Source organism: Alexandromys fortis, unplaced genomic scaffold (assembly GCF_014885135.2).
Source record: "Alexandromys fortis isolate MF-2015 unplaced genomic scaffold, M_Fortis_MF-2015_v1.1 scaffold_5, whole genome shotgun sequence".
In the NCBI taxonomy this organism is placed as follows: domain Eukaryota; kingdom Metazoa; phylum Chordata; class Mammalia; order Rodentia; family Cricetidae; genus Alexandromys; species Alexandromys fortis.
Window position 1 is genome coordinate 16992030 of NW_026067924.1, and position 18331 is coordinate 17010360.

Below are 18331 nucleotides of genomic sequence, written 5' to 3' on the forward strand. Positions count from 1 at the left end.
TTGCCTCCCTCTCTTGTAAAGACTTCCGACAGTTAAATCCCAGACCCTGGGTTTTCCATTTCCCCTTCTTAGCACTTGTGCCCTGCTGTCCCCTGTCTAGCATTCGTTCTCTTCCCTGCCCCCTACTGTGGTACCTTTTTACTTCCCTTGTCTCTACAGTTATTCAAGGCTATACTCATATCTTTCTCATCTGGAAACCACAGACGACGGAGAATATGTGCTTGTCTTTCTGGGTCTGGACCACCTCACTCAATATTAATAATTAATAATAATAATTATATATATATATATATAATTTCTAGTTCCATCTGGGAGTAAACTAAGCAAGTGGATGAAAGACCTCACAATGAAAACTTGAACTCTCTGAAGAAAGAGATTGAGGAAGACACTAGAAAATGGAAAGATATCCCATATCATGGAAAGCAGAGATAATATTGTGAAACGACCATTCTATTAAAAGTTTCTTATAGCTTCAATGCAGTCCTAATCAAAATCCCCATCTCATTCTTACAGAAATAGTCCTAAAATTCACCTGGATCCTGAATAGCCTAAGTAAAGCTGAGCAAAAGGACAATGCTGGGGAGGGGGTTACTATTCTAGATTTCTAGATATATCACAGAGCCATAGCACTAAAAACAGTATGGTACTAGCACAAACGTGGACCTATAGACTAATGGGACAAAACAAAAATCTCAAACAGCAGTACCCATAGCTACAGTCATCTACTATTTGACCAAGATGCCAAACATGTTTTATACACTGGGGAAAATATAGCATTTCAACAAATGATATTAGGAAAACTGTATGCCCATATATAGAAGAATGAAATTAGATCCATATCTGGCACCCTGCACAAAAATCAACTCCAAGTAGATCAAAAAACCCCATGGTGAAACCTAAAATGCTGAAGATGTTAGAAGAAAACATAGGCAGTACTCTTCAAGATCTAAGTGTAGGAAAAGACTTCCTGAATTAGCCTAGAAATTAAGATCACAACTGACAAATGGAACCTCATGAGACAAAGAGTCTTCTGTACAGTCAAGGAAATAATCAATTGAGTGACCATTATGCCCACAAAGTGGGAGAAAAATCTTTGCCGGTTGTACTTCTGACAGAAGAAGAAGATCCAGAATATATAAAGAACCCAAAATACAGTAAAAAAAAAAAAAAATGCAACTAACCCATTCAAAACATGAACTTTGAACTTTAACAGAGAATTCTCAAAGGAAGAATTAAAATTGCTAAGGAATAACATAAAAATGTTCATCACCCTTAGCAATTAGAAAAATGCAAATTAAAAAGTTTTGAGATGCTACCTTCCTCTTAATTGATAAGATCAAGAAAACAACTCACAACAAATGCTGGTGAGGATATGGGGGAAGGGGAGTCCTCGTTCATTGGTGGTAAGACAGCAAACAGTGCAGACACAATGGAAATCACTATTGAGAATTCTCAAAAAGCTAAAATAAAAATAAATTTCCCATTTGACCCATCTATACCACTCCTTGGCTTATACCCAAAGGACTCGACATCAAATACCACAGATATTTGCTCAGCCATGTTTGTTGCTGCCATATACACACTAGGTTGGAAATGGAGACAACTGATCTTCAACTGATGAATGGATAATAAAAAATATAGTACATATACATCATGTAATATTATTTGGCTATAAAAAATAAAATCCCAGCTTTTAAAATATAGCTGTGCACATATTTTACATCAACAAATACATATACACATATATGTATTATGTATGTATATACTTTTTGGGGGGGGTTGAGGCAGGGTTTCTCTGTAGCTTTTAGAGCCTGTCCTGGAACTAGCTCTTGTAGACCAGGCTAGCCTCAAACTCACAGAGATCTGCCTGTTTCTGCCTCCCGAGTGCTGGGATTAAAGGCATGTGCCATTACCACCCGACTGTATATACTTTTTTAAAGCAATGTAAAAAATTAGGGCTGACCTTACATTTCTTTGTTAGTGATAATTGTAACTTTTCATCTGGGTATGTGCAGACGCACTTGTGGGTATGCATGTGAGCTTCTATATGTTCATTTGCATGCAGAGAATTGGACATTGAGTTTCCTTCTCTGTTGTGGCTCCTCGTTGTTTTCTCAAAACAGGGTCTCTTGATAGAGCTGGAGTTCACCAGATTTGTAGACAGGCCAGCTAGCAAGCCTTGGGGATCCTCCTTTCTCTGCCCCATCCTCTCCAACACCAGGGTTGCATGGGCATGGAGCCACCCCCGAGTTTTTTACTTGGGTAGCAAGAACTCAAACCCATAAAATAAAGAGAAAATTGTTAGAAGCTGGAGCAAGAGATGACTCAGGGCAAACAGGGACCCCAATACCCATGTAAACCCAGATGCAGTAGTGTGTGTAATCCAGTATTCCGATACCCATGTAAATCCCAGACTCATTAGTGAGTGTAATCCCAGTGTTTTGACAACCATGTAAACTCAGATGCAGTAGTGTGTGTCTGTATCCCAGTGTTCTTATCGTGCAAGATGTTATGGGTTCTCTGGAAGCGTATGGATTTTGAGCGAGTTATAGGCTAAGTGTGAACAAAAGAATGGTGAAATGGGAAAAAATAAAAATTAAGATTGTTTTGAGTTTTTTTTTTCTGGCTAACCATTTTTGTGCGTCCATTGTTTCTGCCCCTGTGGAACTCATTTTCTTCGTTTCTCAAAGGGACTCATTATCTCGAAAAATTCTTGAGAGCATCAAATTCTGTAGGTTTTTCTTCCCAGTTTCCATAAGAAAACGCTAAAGTAAGACATTAGCACAAGCCACTGGCTGAATCTAAATGTGGGGTTGCTCGCGTGTGCCAGCAAATTGAAAAGCAGAGTTCCTGGGAATCACTTTAATTGCTCACCTTTGTGCTCAGTTCTGGCTGACAACAAAGACTGTATATACTGTCTCTAAATAGATATAGTAATATTGTGTCTAGTCAAAAATAGTCTATACTCATCAGTATAGTGGGGCTAAAGTCAAATTTCACTACTTTAATAATGTTTATATTTAAGATAAAGTATCTAGCATGGTAATTATCATGTGTCTATTTCTATTTCACAAAAGTACCCAGAAATGACCAGCGACATCAGTATGTTCCTAGTAATGATGATTACAATTTAGATATATCTTATGTACAGTGCACACTTACACATGCTACACCCTTGTGTATCCACTAAGATGCCAGGAAGAAATGTGAAATTTATCTCCCATACAAGTCCCTGACAGCTAAGTACAGAATACATGCTTGCGATTTGCATTCGTTCCTATGTTATTTATTTCTGACCGTAACATACAATAAAGCGAGCGGACACAGCCATGTATTGCTTTCAACCTACATGGATTAACTTGCTTTCTGAGCTGAAGGTATCAGTCAGGTCATAACCAGTTTATGCTAAATTACAAATATGCGAGTGAAATTACTTTAATGTTTTTGTATTAATTTTAAATATCAAATGGAATCTTTTTTCTCTTTTTAAGGCATCCTCCTTTATGACAGACCTGTTCTAAATAGAAAATTGTCCACTATGGCTCCTAAAACTGCATAGACCATTAACTAAATAAATTGGTGAAGATAATTAAACAACAGTGCTTCTTTAATTTGCACGACTGAGCACACTGTATAGGCTATTACCACAAGAGGAAAACGACACAACCATGTAGCCTTGTGCTTCTTTTTCTTGACTCTAGGTTACATTCTGGACCAAAATGGGGCGGTCACTTCCTGTGCCTAATGCTCATTATTAACTGTCAGCCTTGATCAAAATGGACTCCACCAGGAAGACTTGGTTCTCTCCCTCTCTTCTCCCTCTTATTCCCTCCCCCTCCTTCTTCCTCTCTCTCACATACACACCGCATACACCACACCACACCATACACATACAAACACACACACACACACACACACACACACACACACAGAGCAAATTTCAAAGAGGGAGAGAATGTGCTGGAAATAGTGGTATTCCCTATGAGACCATACACTCTCCCAATTCTTGTTAGCAATAATTAGCTAAGGGAATTTGGCTGGGGGTGTTAGGAGTCCCCCACAGAGTGAGGCAGGAAGCAACCAATCCTAGATTAACTCTGACAGCCATTAGATGTTCTTACTTGCTAGATGTGAGTGCTTAGATTCTTATGCACCATGCACCTATGTTAGGGGTCAGCCCAAGCTGCCCTTCCTCTGGCTCCTCATATGGGGTTGGGAGGCTGTAGATGGGCTTCGTGTTACAGCGTGGGTGGAGTGATCCTGGTGTGCTCACCAACATTCTTTCTTTACCCAGGCCGATTCCACTATACTAGGTCCTATTGTCCCTTGATTTAGCTGTTTTCTCATAGACTTTCTAAAGTCATCCTTTCTGCTCTCCTGGTCCACACTTTGGTAATTCCACTTGACTTCCAAGTGAAGTCCCAGGAAAGAGAACGAGCTGTGGACATGGCATTTCTGAGGGTGCCATTAAATTTGGTAAGTTATTGATCTTGTGACCTAGGCCTATAAATGATCTGATGTTTGAGAAGCTCAGGCCGTGGTCAGATCAGTAGGCTCATTTCCAGAGACTCTATCATATGTTAAACGTTGTGGTTAAACATAATTCATTCTGTGTTGAGATTGTAGAAAGTTTTGTGAGTGCTTTAGTGCACTTGTTCTTCCTAAAATGAATTTAGTAAACATTGGAGCATACTAAATTGTAAGGATGTCTATCCTAAGGATAGAGATACAGATTCTAATCCTATATCATGTGAGACCTCTCAGTAAGGAATGCTGAGTGATGCTGTGACATTGAACTTCAACATGGACAACCTGTAAAGAGAACACAAGATGTCCTTACTGGGTCTTACAGCTTTGTGACCACTGCATGCACAGAATGAGCAGTGGGCTAACTCTGAAACACCTGTATCATCCTTACTCCACGACTTCTGAGTTCAACTCCTCTGAGCCATCAAACAATAAACTCCATACTGGTACTGGCAAGGTAATTAGATAGCAGCTGATATGAGAGCATTATTTGATTTTTTTTAGAATATGTAAAGTTTAAATTATCTGGCCAGGGATCCAGAAATCACAAAACAGGTAAATGTTTGTACTCTTTTTCAAAATGATGGAAAAACATTTACATTCTAAAAATCACAAACTGTATTACCAAAGCTAAATAGTTAGTGTAGTGTCCCTTGTGAAGGAATGGCCATGTTTCTGTTTAAAGTCATCCATTTAGGTTCAAGTAAGGATATACACACACATATTTAAAATAAAATTTTAGACCAATAAAAGATGTAGGCATTGGCTGTTTAAAGTATGAAATGTAAGGAAGCAATTGTCCCCCAGGGAAGGCTGGGTAAAGAACAGAAGTTACTGAGCCAATGAATCAGAATGGAGCTCTGATGACTGTAATCATATTTGAATGATCTCGGGTTGGATTAAGAGGAAAAGAAAGGACCCAGGATCTGTGTTCTGTTGTACAATCAATAAACAAGTGCATGCATGAATGTCATAGGAAAATTCTAAGAACAGTAGCCACAGAATAAAGCCATTGTCAGTCCCAGTCAGTCTCTCCAGACACCCATGTCTTCATTAGCCTTATTCTGCAGAGTACCGAGGGCAGGGTGCTCAATATTAACACAACAGATAAATTTAATTGTGCTTCTCATTTCCTGAAAAATATGATATATATTTTATATCTTGTCTTTGCCAAGATAGCTACTGACCTTGCTGAATTTAGAAGCAAGGTTCTTTATTAAACTTGATCTAATAAGTCAGAACACCTGAGATGAAGTCTCAACATTACAACTCAAGTTTTGCTGTGTGCAAATTTAGCATGATCGTTTGTGGCTTGAGTCCTTACTGACAGGATAATTATGGGATAAAACTGAAGGAGATCATATGTGCTAGCCATATGAGTCAAGACTGGTCATTTGATGGTTGTCTTGGCCTCAGCGGCTTAATCAGCACTGTTGAATAGTCACATGACTGATCTCTTGGCAAGAATGAGAAAATGAAGTGAGCTTGACTACATCCAATTGTTAACATTAGTGCCCAGTTCAGAACAGCTAAGTAATATTAGTCCCATTATTTTTTAAATGGCCTATAACTCATTTTCTGTTATATTTTAAGTTGTTTAAAATGTAAAGAGAATTTATAAAGACTAACAGAAAAAATACACTCATTCTACCATTCAAAAATAGCTGCTGTTCCCTTTTAGCTATTAGAAAATAATAAACACTCTAAATCACAAAGTTTGAAGCCCTTATCTCTATTTGGGTGATATCCCCGCACCTTCGTTTATTTGTAATTTTCTAAATTTTCATTTTACAAGAGGAATCAGTAAAGTTTTGGTGGCTCATCATAAGCACTGGCTTCCAGCTATTAAAGTACTATTTCTTATCAATATTATCACACCCACCCATTTCTCCACAACTAGAGAAATCATTGCAGACTCTACTGGGATAATTTTGATAAACGTTTCATTTCCAATTTGTGTTTATGTTTAATGGGTGAAATATTTTTATGCTCTAGTGTACTCAAGAGATGTATTTGCTAATAAAAAAAATCAGTGTCCTGGGCTTTTTACTAACTGCTTAGGAAAATATGAAAAAAAAGTAGCTGATTTGTATCACACAGAACATTGACCCTAAGACATAAAACTGCTGCCCCAAACTGAGAACGTAAAACATTATAGAAGATACAAACCTTTTAGTGCAGTGGAACTGGGACAGATAAGGAAAATAATCAGTATAGATTCCCTAGAAACAGGGTCCGCTGTAAGAATAAAACATAAGAGGAAGAGAAAACTAAGAGGATGCTACATATTCATTCCACTGGGATGGGCTCTGGGGCTTCACTTGTCCTTTTTGATCTTTGTGGGGAAGGCTTTCCCAACGTGAGAAAACCCCCAGCTCCGGGGATAAAACACACCTTAGTGTTGTGAGCCATAGCGATGTCATAGAGGTATAGAGCTGAGAATGCTGAGGCAATGATGTACATTTTTTGTTCTTTTCTTATCTGGCACAGGATATTGGGGTCATTTTTCAGTCCGCAATATGGATGGGACCAGCAGATACAGACGTGAATAATGACAAGATAAGCTTCCTTCTACCATTTTGCTGGGTCACTTCTACCCTGGTTTTGGTGTGGATTTTAGATTTCTCAGGAGTGATGGGGAAGTTTTCAGAATGACTTTTCACCCGACCGGAAGTCCAAGTCCCTGATCTAGGAACAAGCCCTTATACCCACAGGGCACAGGCTACAATGACAACTAGGTATTTTTCCATTTTTAAAAGTGATGGAAATTTTTGAGCACTGATTCCTTTGTACAAGAATCAGCCTTTTTGGGAGACAGGCTTTTACATAGCCCCTTCTGGGTCTCCAACTCACTGGCCTTGAACTCCTGATCCACCCTGTCTGCCTCTGAGGTACAAGGTTACAGGAGGGCACCACCAAGCCTGGTGACAATCACCGTTTGGAAGGTAGTATTTTACAGACTGCTAATGAAAGATTGTGATTAGAAATGTTGACAGATAATCCCAAGCTGGAGCTTTACAAACTCAAATTTGATACTTTTCAGACCAGACCACGTTCTATACCAGTGCCTATTGAAACTTTAGGTCACCGCACCCAGCATTTCTAAAGCGGGTCCCACTGTTCCACTTCACCAGTCATGGTGTTTGGAGACAGCAATCTGCGATTCTCACCGATCCTTGTCTTTCTCCTCCTAGGTAATATGTGGTCACAGGTGATGGAAAAAAACAACAGGAGCTCTATTGGGGGCTTCATCCTGGTGGGCTTCTCTGACCGTCCTCGCCTAGAGCTGATCCTCTTCGTCATAGTTCTCTCCTTTTATCTGCTGACTTTACTTGGTAACATGACCATCATCTTGCTTTCGGCCCTGGATTCCCGGCTGCACACACCCATGTATTTCTTTCTGGCCAACCTCTCGTTCCTGGACATGTGTTTCACCACGGGCTCCATCCCACAGATGCTGTATAACCTCTGGGGTCCAGACAAGACCATCAGCTACGTGGGTTGCGCTATTCAGCTATACTTCGTCTTAGCCTTGGGAGGGGTAGAATGTGTCCTGCTGGCTGTCATGGCGTATGACCGTTATGCTGCTGTCTGCAGGCCCCTGCACTACACCGTCATCATGCACCCTCGCCTCTGCGGGCAGCTGGCTTCTGTGGCATGGTTGAGCGGCTTCGGCAATTCTCTCATAATGGCACCCCAGACGTTGATGCTGCCCCGCTGTGGGCACAGGCGGGTGGACCACTTTCTCTGTGAGATGCCAGCGCTGATTGGCATGGCCTGTGTGGACACTACGGCCCTGGAGGCCCTGGCTTTTGCCTTGGCGATTTTTATCATCTTGGCACCGCTTATTCTCATTCTTATCTCCTACGGTTACATCGCCCGGGCAGTGCTTAGGATCAAGTCAGCTGCGGGACGAAAGAAAGCCTTCAACACCTGCAGCTCCCACTTAATCGTTGTCTCTCTCTTCTACGGCACTATTATATACATGTACCTCCGGCCGGCAAACACCTACTCCCAGGACCAGGGCAAGTTCCTCACTCTTTTCTACACCATTGTCACACCTACTGTTAACCCCCTGATCTATACTCTGAGAAACAAAGATGTCAAAGAGGCCATAAAGAAAGTGCTAGGGAAGGGGAGCACAGACCTATAGCAAGGAATAACCAAGTATAGGTTTTGTCTTTTTAACCACCTTCTTTATATATGATTAGACCTAGGGATGGTCGTATAATTACAGATAGAATGAACACTTAATGACAAAAGATGGGTTGAGGGAATATGATACCCCTCCTATATGGAAAAGCATTGGGTCTTCTCAAGTTTCTCAAGTTCATAACCAAGGGATTCTAACTTGAATAAAACAATAATCAATCTTTGCAAAATATCTACTGGCAATGTCATCACCACTTTAAACAACAACAACAAACTACAATGACTGTGCCTAGTGGGTCCTTAACAGATATGAAAGGAAAGATCTTAGAAATAAAACAGAAGAAACACGAGTTATTTTCTAGAAAATTCCAATGTGCTTTTCTAGTGCCAAATGCCTACCCAAGAGCTAAAACAATTAGTTCAACCATATGGCTTTAATATCTCCAACACTGTAATTGACTCACAGAGTCTGTATAGTTTAAATCACAGACACACATAATTGACCTTAAAGATTTGTGTTTGACTTTTAAACAAGAGAGACTAAAGAAGAAAATATATAAAGCAAGATTAAGAGGAGAAAGTTCTTGCTAATATTTAATCTGCCTGTCACTACCAAGAGATGGCAGAAGGATCTTCGTGCTTCAAATGTTTGGTTCCCTTATGTTATGAAAATATTTTGAATGTATGAAGGAAGAAATGAGATGAATTGTGGCAAATGTTGCAATGTTGGTATTGGTTATTCTCTGACTATTGGTCCATTCATGTATATATTACTGGCAGCAGAGCCTCCCCTGCTTTCATGGTGATTAATTTAAGCAGTTTATATTGTATTTATTTAAATATGCACCACAGGCTGCAGTGTGTGGGCCCCAGCTGGTGGCACTGTGTTGTAAAGTTGTGAGGCCTTGTGGGAATGGAGCTTCACTACAGGAAGTAAGTCAGTGAGATCTGGTCTTGAGATTTTACAGCCTTACTCCACCTCCTTATCTACTTCCTGCTTTCTGTTCTACAGATGTGTGAGGTGGTGAGGAGACCCAGCCACACTCTCATACATGATGATATTGCTACCATGTTTTCCCCGCCATGTTGGCATATCAACCAAAATAAACTATAAGCCAAATTAAACCCTTAAGTTGTTGTTGTTTTTTTAAAATATTTATTTATTTATTATGTATACACTATTCTGTCTGTGTGTATGCCTGCAGGCCAGAAGAGGGCACCAGAACCCATTACAGATGGTTGTGAGCCACCATGTGGTTGCTGGGAATTGAACTCAGGACCTTTGGAAGAGCAGGCAATGCTCTTAACCTCTGAGCCATCTCTCCAGCCCCAAGTTGTTGTTTTTTAATTGACAACAAAGTCTTACTATATGTAAAAGAAGATATTAAAAGACAGAATAGATATTTCTATCGAAACACTGATTTTGTAAGCCCTTTAATGGAATTCCAGATAAATTCATTTCCCATTAGGCTTTTTTTAACCACATTTTTCTCTAAAATATTTAATAGCCCTGAAATTGGTTACAGGGACTAACAATGTGAGAACTCATGATGAAAACATCACTGTGTCTTATTAATGTTCCCACAGTCCAGCAGTTTATAGACGAATTTACAAAGTAGACTACTTAGCATAAAGTAGTATAAATTAAAAATACCCTATCCTCTTATGAACATTGTAGAATATCATTCAAAATAAAGTATAGAAGAAACATCTTATCTTATGCTCTATGAGTTTTTCCTTTCACTATTCATGAGTCATCCTTACCAATTAATGTTTTCAAAAGACGGGCACTTGGTCATAAAGATCACCGGGACTGTGCTGAGCAAGGCATCAGGAAGCACATTCCAGCCAAGTTCTGTACGACAGAGATGAGGAAGCAACGGGCAGACAATTGAGGAGAGTGTTCCCAGCAGAGGTAGCAGTATGTACAACTTTTAGATCGGGATGTTGAGAAGGAGTCAAAATGAGGGAGGGAGAAGTAGGAGGGGATCAGGAGCAGGGGCCATCCTGAAAAGAAAGGTGTTTCCAGAAGGAAAATATGAGCAACGCTGTCAAATGTGGCTCACTGGCCAAGTGAGGTAGGACCTGAAAACCAAGCCTTTGGTTTAGTCCTGTGAGAACCAACAAACCCACACAAGTGAAATCACTGTAGGAACTCTGAGTAGAGAATGTGAGAGACAGGCAGGGAACTTCTGAGAGGCCGGCAATCCAGGTGAATCTCCTGTTGGAGGCAAACTGAAAAGAAGAGCAGAGGAAGGGGGAAATGTCAGCAAGGTTGTAGGATAAAGGAGAGAATTTTTAAGATGAGAGATATTATAGCATGCTTATAAGATAAAAAGATAATGATCTAGCCACAAAATAATGACATACAAAGGTAGAAAATTTGTAAGAATGAGGATTTAAGTAGGCAAACACAAGAAAGGTCCATGAAATTCAAGTGATTTGAGTAGTGGCAAGCGTTCACAGTGTAAGATGAAGGCTCGTGTCTAAGAATAGATGTTAAGGTTCGGGCTGATAAAATCATGGGAGTTCTGTGAGGTCTTTTCTAATTGTTTTTTTCTTACAATAAAATATGAATAAGGACATGAAATCCTATTATAAACTTTTACATATATCACAGTAGCAGAATAAAAATATCCATACATTGATACTTGAAAGTATTAAGGAGACATTTCAGCAATGGCCAGAAAGGGGTCATCTGTGTGGCAACAGGATATTAGAGTCAAGTATTATGAGACCAAGTCATGGGACATTAGACCCATTCACACATTGTTGACATTCATGCTAAAAAGAAAGTAAAGAGCTTCTATTTCAAACTACTGCCGATGGGAATATACATGGGAAGACATAAGCTCTAAAATTGGCAGTTCAGTCTACCAACATGGCTCAGCAGGCAAAGGTGCCTGCCATCAAACCTGATGACCTCAGTTCAATCCCCAGGATTTACAAGGTAGAAGGAGAGAACTACTCACTAGTCGTCCTCTGGCACACACACACACACACACACACACACACACACAGCAGGATGTGCAGGACAATGCAAGTACACGCACACACATATATAGGCAATAAATAAAATGTGTATAAAATTGCAATAGCATATTTTAAAGCCACCAGTTAAAAAGAAGAGGAGTGGATTATTTGAGCAGAAAAGGTAAAAAAAATAAAATAAAATAATAAAACGTCTCCTGAGATCTACAGCTGCCCTTCTCTTTTGTGTGTTCCACCCCTGTCCAGGCAAGTAGTTTTACTCAAACAGACATGACTTGCTGATGCTTTCTTTGTGTCTGCATCAGTTTTCCTCAATGATGAGAGGACAACCCAGAAAATTCTATAAAAAGGGAGCATAAAGTATGTTTAGATCAGTTGGGTGACTATTTCATAATTAACACTATGAAGTTTATTTTTCTATCACTCAACAATATCACACTTGAGTACTTCTGACTACTAGTGATTAGAATTTAGTCCATTCCCTATTGAGAGAGATTCTCTGCCTCCCATATTTTGTCATTATAAACATGGCTTCAACAAAATGTTTGCTTTATTCCATCTTTAACTACAAGTAATTCATGTTACACGTTAGATTTCCATTGCTGGGTAATAGGTATGTGTCTTTAAGATTGTTCTTTTCACATTTAGAAGGCCAGGAAACAACATTTTGTGAGAACTCTTTTCTCCGTCAGCAGTACCGGTAATACGAGGTCTGCTGACTACCTTCCCTTTTGTAGTAGATGACTTATCTTTATTATATTTCCTTGACTATTCAGAAAATTAATTCCTACTCAGGTAGATTTGCAATCTGAATCCTGTATTAATAATTTTAGCCCTTTACTACTATATTGTTTACAGAATCTGGAGTAATAAGACATACTTTATTTTTCTTGTACCTATTCATTTGAAAAATTGATATGAGACTATGTATTAGAACATATAAAATAAATCTCGACTAGAGAAGATTATCAAAATTCAATTTATTAAGCTTGTAAAAAAATGTAAGAAACTTCATTGAACAGAGAAACAGCTTAACTAAGCAAAACCTAAGAAAGAAAAGAATTATTTGGCTATGTAAGAAACAAAAGTAGCCTTCTCTGAACTAAGGAAATAAAAACATGTCTATAGGAAATTCGTGGATGTCCACTGTATAAACATTGATCTCAGATCCAATTCCATAGCAAATCCATAGTTCTCCGTAGCTTCACAGAATTCTCTTGGCACCTTTAACAAAAGGAAAATTTGCTGCATTGATGGCACAAATTTGCATCTTTACTGCATAAAGTATTGTAGTCCCTATTGTCATCCCTTTTGTCTTGGACACAGTGGAGGAGAAGGTCCCCAAAGGAATAGCACTGCAGAGCAAAATGTGTGTGAAAGGGGAAGCGCTGATTCCCAGAGAACCCCACTGGGCATCATCCTTGGTTATAACAAGAGTTGCCACCCTTTTGAACAAGTCAGAGCCCAGAGCAGCACTGAGGAATCTCTGTCTAGCCATTTACTCTGCAGTCCTGACGGGGAGGACTTTGAAAAGATCAGTGAATGCCCACTCTGCGATGCAATGCCAGAAAATACATGCCCCAGTTACCCACAAGACTTTACTATTCCCTTATTTCCTGAGTTACTCCTGAGTGAAGAACTTATTTATAACTTGCTACCAAAGAGTGGAGCAGTTCATCCCATCAGGCTGATGTTGACGAGAGCTTGTGAAGACATTATTGGGTCTGCATACTTCTAATGAGTCCATTTGGAATTCAAAGTTCCTTGAGCTAGCGCAAAGACACAAACCATCCTGTCCCTAAGGTTCCAAGTGGGGTATGTAGAACACTTTCTTAAAACATTGTATAAAATATACTGGAAAAAGACAAACTGAAATTTGGGGACCATTTATCTTATAAATCATTTACCTTAACATTTAGAAACATTAGGCTCAGTCTTAGTTTCTTCACTCTGTTTGTTTTTCTTATAGTTGGAATCTGGGAGTACTTGCTTCTTCTCTGCTGGGAAACAAACTCAGGAGCACAGCAGCCTTGTGTCCTAACCTTTTGTTACCCACAGCTTATGAAGTAGTGTCTGTGAACGTTAAATTTAGATTTGCCCTCAACTTGGTCTTTCAAAACAGAGAAAAAGCAGCCAGCTTTGATAGTTTTTAAACCTAAATTAGGATGTTGGATGAAAAATTGCTCTTGTCATTTATCCTTACACTCCAGCTGGAAAGGGGGAAGTTCAGTCTAGTATCTGAAAAGTTTTCCAGCCCTGAGTGCTGAGAAAGGGTGTCTCTGCAGACACCGCTCAGGAGCAGAGAGGCTGGTTGTGTGTCCTTTCGCCTCTCAGCTCAGACAGGGAACTCCCTTGCAGGAGCTCTCAGGTGGATGATAGCACCTGACTTCTGTGCTAGAATGTCAAAGCAGAAAGTTCCGGGTGTGTTTCAGTTGTTAACAAGTCTTTCCATTTCCACACACTGATAATACTAACAATGCAAGGTGCTTAAACTTTCTTAGTACAAAAGGATACTTTAGCTTTATTAAAACAATTTCCTTTTTATAATGAATTTAATCAATATCACAGAGTGTTTGCAAAATGGCAAAACTTGGCTCTGAAGTGAGAATAGTTCAATATAATACTTAGAAGCACTGCAATCTCCCCTCTGCATTGCCTTCAGCCCTCTCTTTTGATGTCTCCCTGTCTTTCCCAGCAACGACCTGTCCCTGCATAGTGCTCTAACTACTGTGGATCATGGGGGGGGGGGGGGATAGTCCCTGTGCTGTCAAATGCCCCCACACAGTCATTTCACAATGACAGGAGGACGCTCGTTGCTTTTGTAATTAACTGACCTATTACGTATGAGAAAGTATTGTCTTCTTATCTACCAGAGCTTATTGCAGAGTCTGTTTGGCACTGAATTCTAGCAAATAAATGCCATACTGAGGAATGGTCTGGAAAGGCCACTGACCCAGAAGTTACATCCATTTAATGAATCACTTTCTGACTAATATTTGAGGCTATGCACCTCTTTCATATTATATTTAGGGAGAACCTACAGCTTTTCATCTAAACAAGAACACTTCTAAGGATGGGTGAGTCTTATTACTGATAGAACAGGACAGCAGAATGCCCTTAGCAGTCCTTGGAGGGACCATGGAATAACATCACTTTAGTTATAGGAGTTTCCTGGCACTTTAAAGCCCTGAGATACTCAGAAAACCCCAAAGTTGTGGCATCTCTCCTTACCCATCCTTGTGTCCTGTTCAGAATTCCTTCCAGTGGCAGTATTTTCCTTCTTTCTCTTCTTCTTTCCTTCCTCTGTCCCTTGACTGCCTATTTTCTGTTTAGTTCATTGCCCCATTTTTAAACTGAGTTATTTATCTTCTTGTTGTTTAGTTTTTTTCTTTTTAGTTCTTTGCATTTTTAGATACCATCCCTGCTGTCAGATGTATACCTACCTGGTTAAGAAAAAGCTTCTCAATCTGTAAACTACCCCTTCACTGGAATGACGGTGTCTTTTGCTGTACATAGATTTTTTTTTGTTTCATGAGGTCACATTTATTATGTGTTCATCTTAATGTCTATGCATCAGGATTCTGTTCAGAAAGTCCTGTTCCATCCCAAAGAGTTTAATCATATTCCCTTTCTCCTCTATCCGAATATCAGGCCTTATGTTGAAGTCATGGTACATATGGACTTGATTTTTGTGCAGTGTGAGAGATCAAGATCAATTTTCATTCTATATATAGCTACCAAGTTTGCTTGAAGATTAGATAGATAGATTAGATAGATAGATAGATAGATAGATAGATAGATAGATAGATAGATAGATAGATATAGATATAGATATAGATATAGATATCCTTTAATGTTTGTCACTGGTTTCTTTATCAAAAAACTATTTTTACTGGAGTGTGGACCCTCGATTCTATTGGTCAGCAGGTCTGCCTTTATGACAGGCTCATGTTTTTACTAAAACTCTCTAATATACCTCAAGTTCTTCAGCAGTTTCGACATTTACAGTTAAGAATGTGATAGGGATTATGTCTAAATCTTCCTGCTAATAGCTATATAGGAACTACTATAAACAAAAAATAAACCAAATGTCAAAGAGTCAAAGAACAAACCTTATACAACTTGTCTAAGTCGAGAATTTAGTTTTTAAAATATAGCTTTCAGTTCAGATGCGTGGGTGTGGATATAGAAACTTTGGAAATAGCTAGGTAACTGGTTCAACTGTAATCTCAACTGTATTTTTGTATGCTACATGCAATGCCAGTTATTTAAATGTCTTCAAACTTGTAGTAAAGAATATGTAATTGAAACAGTTAATAAACATGATTATAAAGAACTATAAGAGTTAATAAATACATGTTAAATATAGAATAGTTAATATATGTAAATTGACATCCTGAATTTTTATGTTTCAGGAAACCATAAGTTAAAACATTAATCATGAGTTGGGCAAACGAGAGCATCATAGAAGAGTTTGTTCTCTTAGGTTTCTCAGATCAACCATGGCTGGAGTTTCCACTCTTTGTGGTCTTCTTGACTTCTTACATAGTAACCATCATTGGAAATCTCAACATCATTCTGGTGTCCCGTTTGGACCCTAAACTCCACACTCCCATGTACTTCTTTTTAACTAATCTGTCAGTCATAGATCTTTGTTATATCACATGCACAGTTCCACAAATGCTGGTAAATTTACACAGCATTAGGAAAGTTATCAGTTACGGTGGCTGTGTGGTCCAGCTTTTCATGTTCCTGGCCTTGGGGGCTACTGAGTGCGTTCTGCTACCAGTCATGTCCTTCGACAGGTTTGTAGCCATCTGCCGGCCTCTCCACTACTCGGTCATCATGCACCAGAGGCTCTGCCTCCAGTTGGCATCTGTATCCTGGATCATTGGCTTTGGAAACGCAGTGTGGCTGTCCATCCTGACTTTCCAGCTGCCACGGTGTGGCCGCTATATCATAGACCACTTTCTCTGTGAAGTGCCTGCACTGCTCAAGTTGTCCTGTGTTGATACAACTGCAAATGAGACCGAACTATTCTTTGTCAGTGTGATCTTCCATTTGGTACCTCTGACACTCATCCTTATCTCGTATGCTTTTATTGCCCAAGCCATCTTGAAAATCCAGTCTGCGGAGGGGCGACAGAAAGCCTTTGGGACCTGTGGCTCCCATCTAATAGTGGTCTCACTGTTTTATGGCACTGCTGTTTCCATGTACCTACTACCACCTTCCTCCCACTCCAAGGACCCAAGGAAGATGGTTTCCCTCTTCTATGGAATTATTGCCCCCATGCTGAACCCCCTAATCTACACACTTAGGAACAAAGAGGTAAAGGAAGCCTTTAAAAGACTGGTCAAGAGAGTCTTCTTAACCAAGAATTAAATGATATTGGAAAGATAAGCTAAGGGGCACCGGGCTGCTCTCCTCTTCCTGTTGGGCTGATGGAGAAATGCGGTCCTCTAACTGCACTGTGGCACATTTTTCTTCAGAGGCTTGAACCCTGAACTTCCCCAGTGTTGATAAATGTGTTTAGATTGTTGTTGAGAACTCTGAATTCAGCTTTATCCCTGAGCCTAAATCTTTAAGTCATCTCATAAACAGCACATTGCAACCCTTTTACTCTGTGGAAGATGTGTTGGAACATCTTTGTCTCACTATTCATCAGGGGAAGGTATCACTGGCAGCTTTCATAGCTCCTTCAACCCTATATGGAAAGGGTGTAGTGATAGTGGGCTTCCTCCTGATTTTAGTTGGATTTCTCAGAGCTTTTTTTTTTTTGTTAGAATGATGTTGGTTATGGGTTTGTCATCTGTACCCTTGATCGCATTGTACATGTTCCCTCCATTCCTATTCTCTCTAGGTTTTCTATTATGAAAGCATGCTGGATTTTGCCAAAAGCAGCATTTTCTGCTTCTATTGTGATAATCATTAGAATTTTGTCTGCATGTCTACTGACATGATTTATTATATTTGTTGACTTATATCTGTTGAACCATCCTTGTAGAATAAAGTCAACTTGACCATGGTGAGTGGTCTCTTTCATATGCCTGCAGTTCGGTTGCAAGTACTTTATAAATTATTTCTGCATCTATGTTAATGAGGGACATTGGCCTGTAGGGTTCTGTGGAGGGGGAGGGTCTTACCTTGTCTTAGTCTTAGAGTAATACTGGCTTTATCAAGGGAACTTAAAAGTGCCCCATGTACTTCTATTTTTAATAATTTAACAAGTCTTGGTTCTTTGAAAGTCCCCTGGAGCTCTACAGTGAATTATTCTGGGCCTGAGCTTTCTTTAACCAGAAGACTTTTTATCTCTGTCTCAATCTCCATGTTTTTGTGAATCTGTTTAAATTGTTGATCTCTTTTCAGTTTAACTTTGTGGTTTGGGTGAATCTAGAAATGTTTCCATTTCTCTTAGATTTTCTAATTTAATGCAATACCAGTTTTTAAAGTATAACTTTATGCTATCCTGAATTTCCTTGGTGTCTCTTCTAATGTGTCCCTTTTTACAGCTGACTCTTTTGACTTAGATCATCTCTTTCTTTCAGGTAATTAGTCCCTGTCAAACATTTTCAATAGTTATTTTTCTCTCAACATATGACTTTTCATGTTCTTTCTAAATGTCTTTATTAAAATATAATCATCACACAATAAAATGTCTTCC

At 39.3% G+C, this 18331-nt stretch overlaps 2 protein-coding genes across 2 annotated transcripts; both read left to right on the top strand.

Moving 5' to 3' along the window:
* The first annotated feature begins 7726 nt into the window (after nt 1-7726).
* On the top strand, nt 7727-8680 carry LOC126501760 (putative olfactory receptor 2W6). Its single transcript, XM_050142611.1, has one exon. The coding sequence runs from the start codon at nt 7727-7729 to the stop codon at nt 8678-8680; it is 954 nt and encodes a 317-aa protein (XP_049998568.1).
* Nucleotides 8681-16110: 7430 nt separating this feature from the next.
* LOC126501766 (olfactory receptor 11) lies at nt 16111-17052 on the top strand. Its single transcript, XM_050142619.1, has one exon. It carries the CDS (start codon nt 16111-16113, stop codon nt 17050-17052), a length of 942 nt encoding a protein of 313 aa, XP_049998576.1.
* The last annotated feature ends 1279 nt before the right edge of the window (nt 17053-18331 follow it).

Bases quoted from the DNA above. Each gene is read 5' to 3' on its own strand.
- LOC126501760 (XM_050142611.1), top strand. From the start codon at position 7,727: ATGTGGTCACAGGTGATGGAAAAAAACAACAGGAGCTCTATTGGGGGC.
- LOC126501766 (XM_050142619.1), top strand. From the start codon at position 16,111: ATGAGTTGGGCAAACGAGAGCATCATAGAAGAGTTTGTTCTCTTAGGT.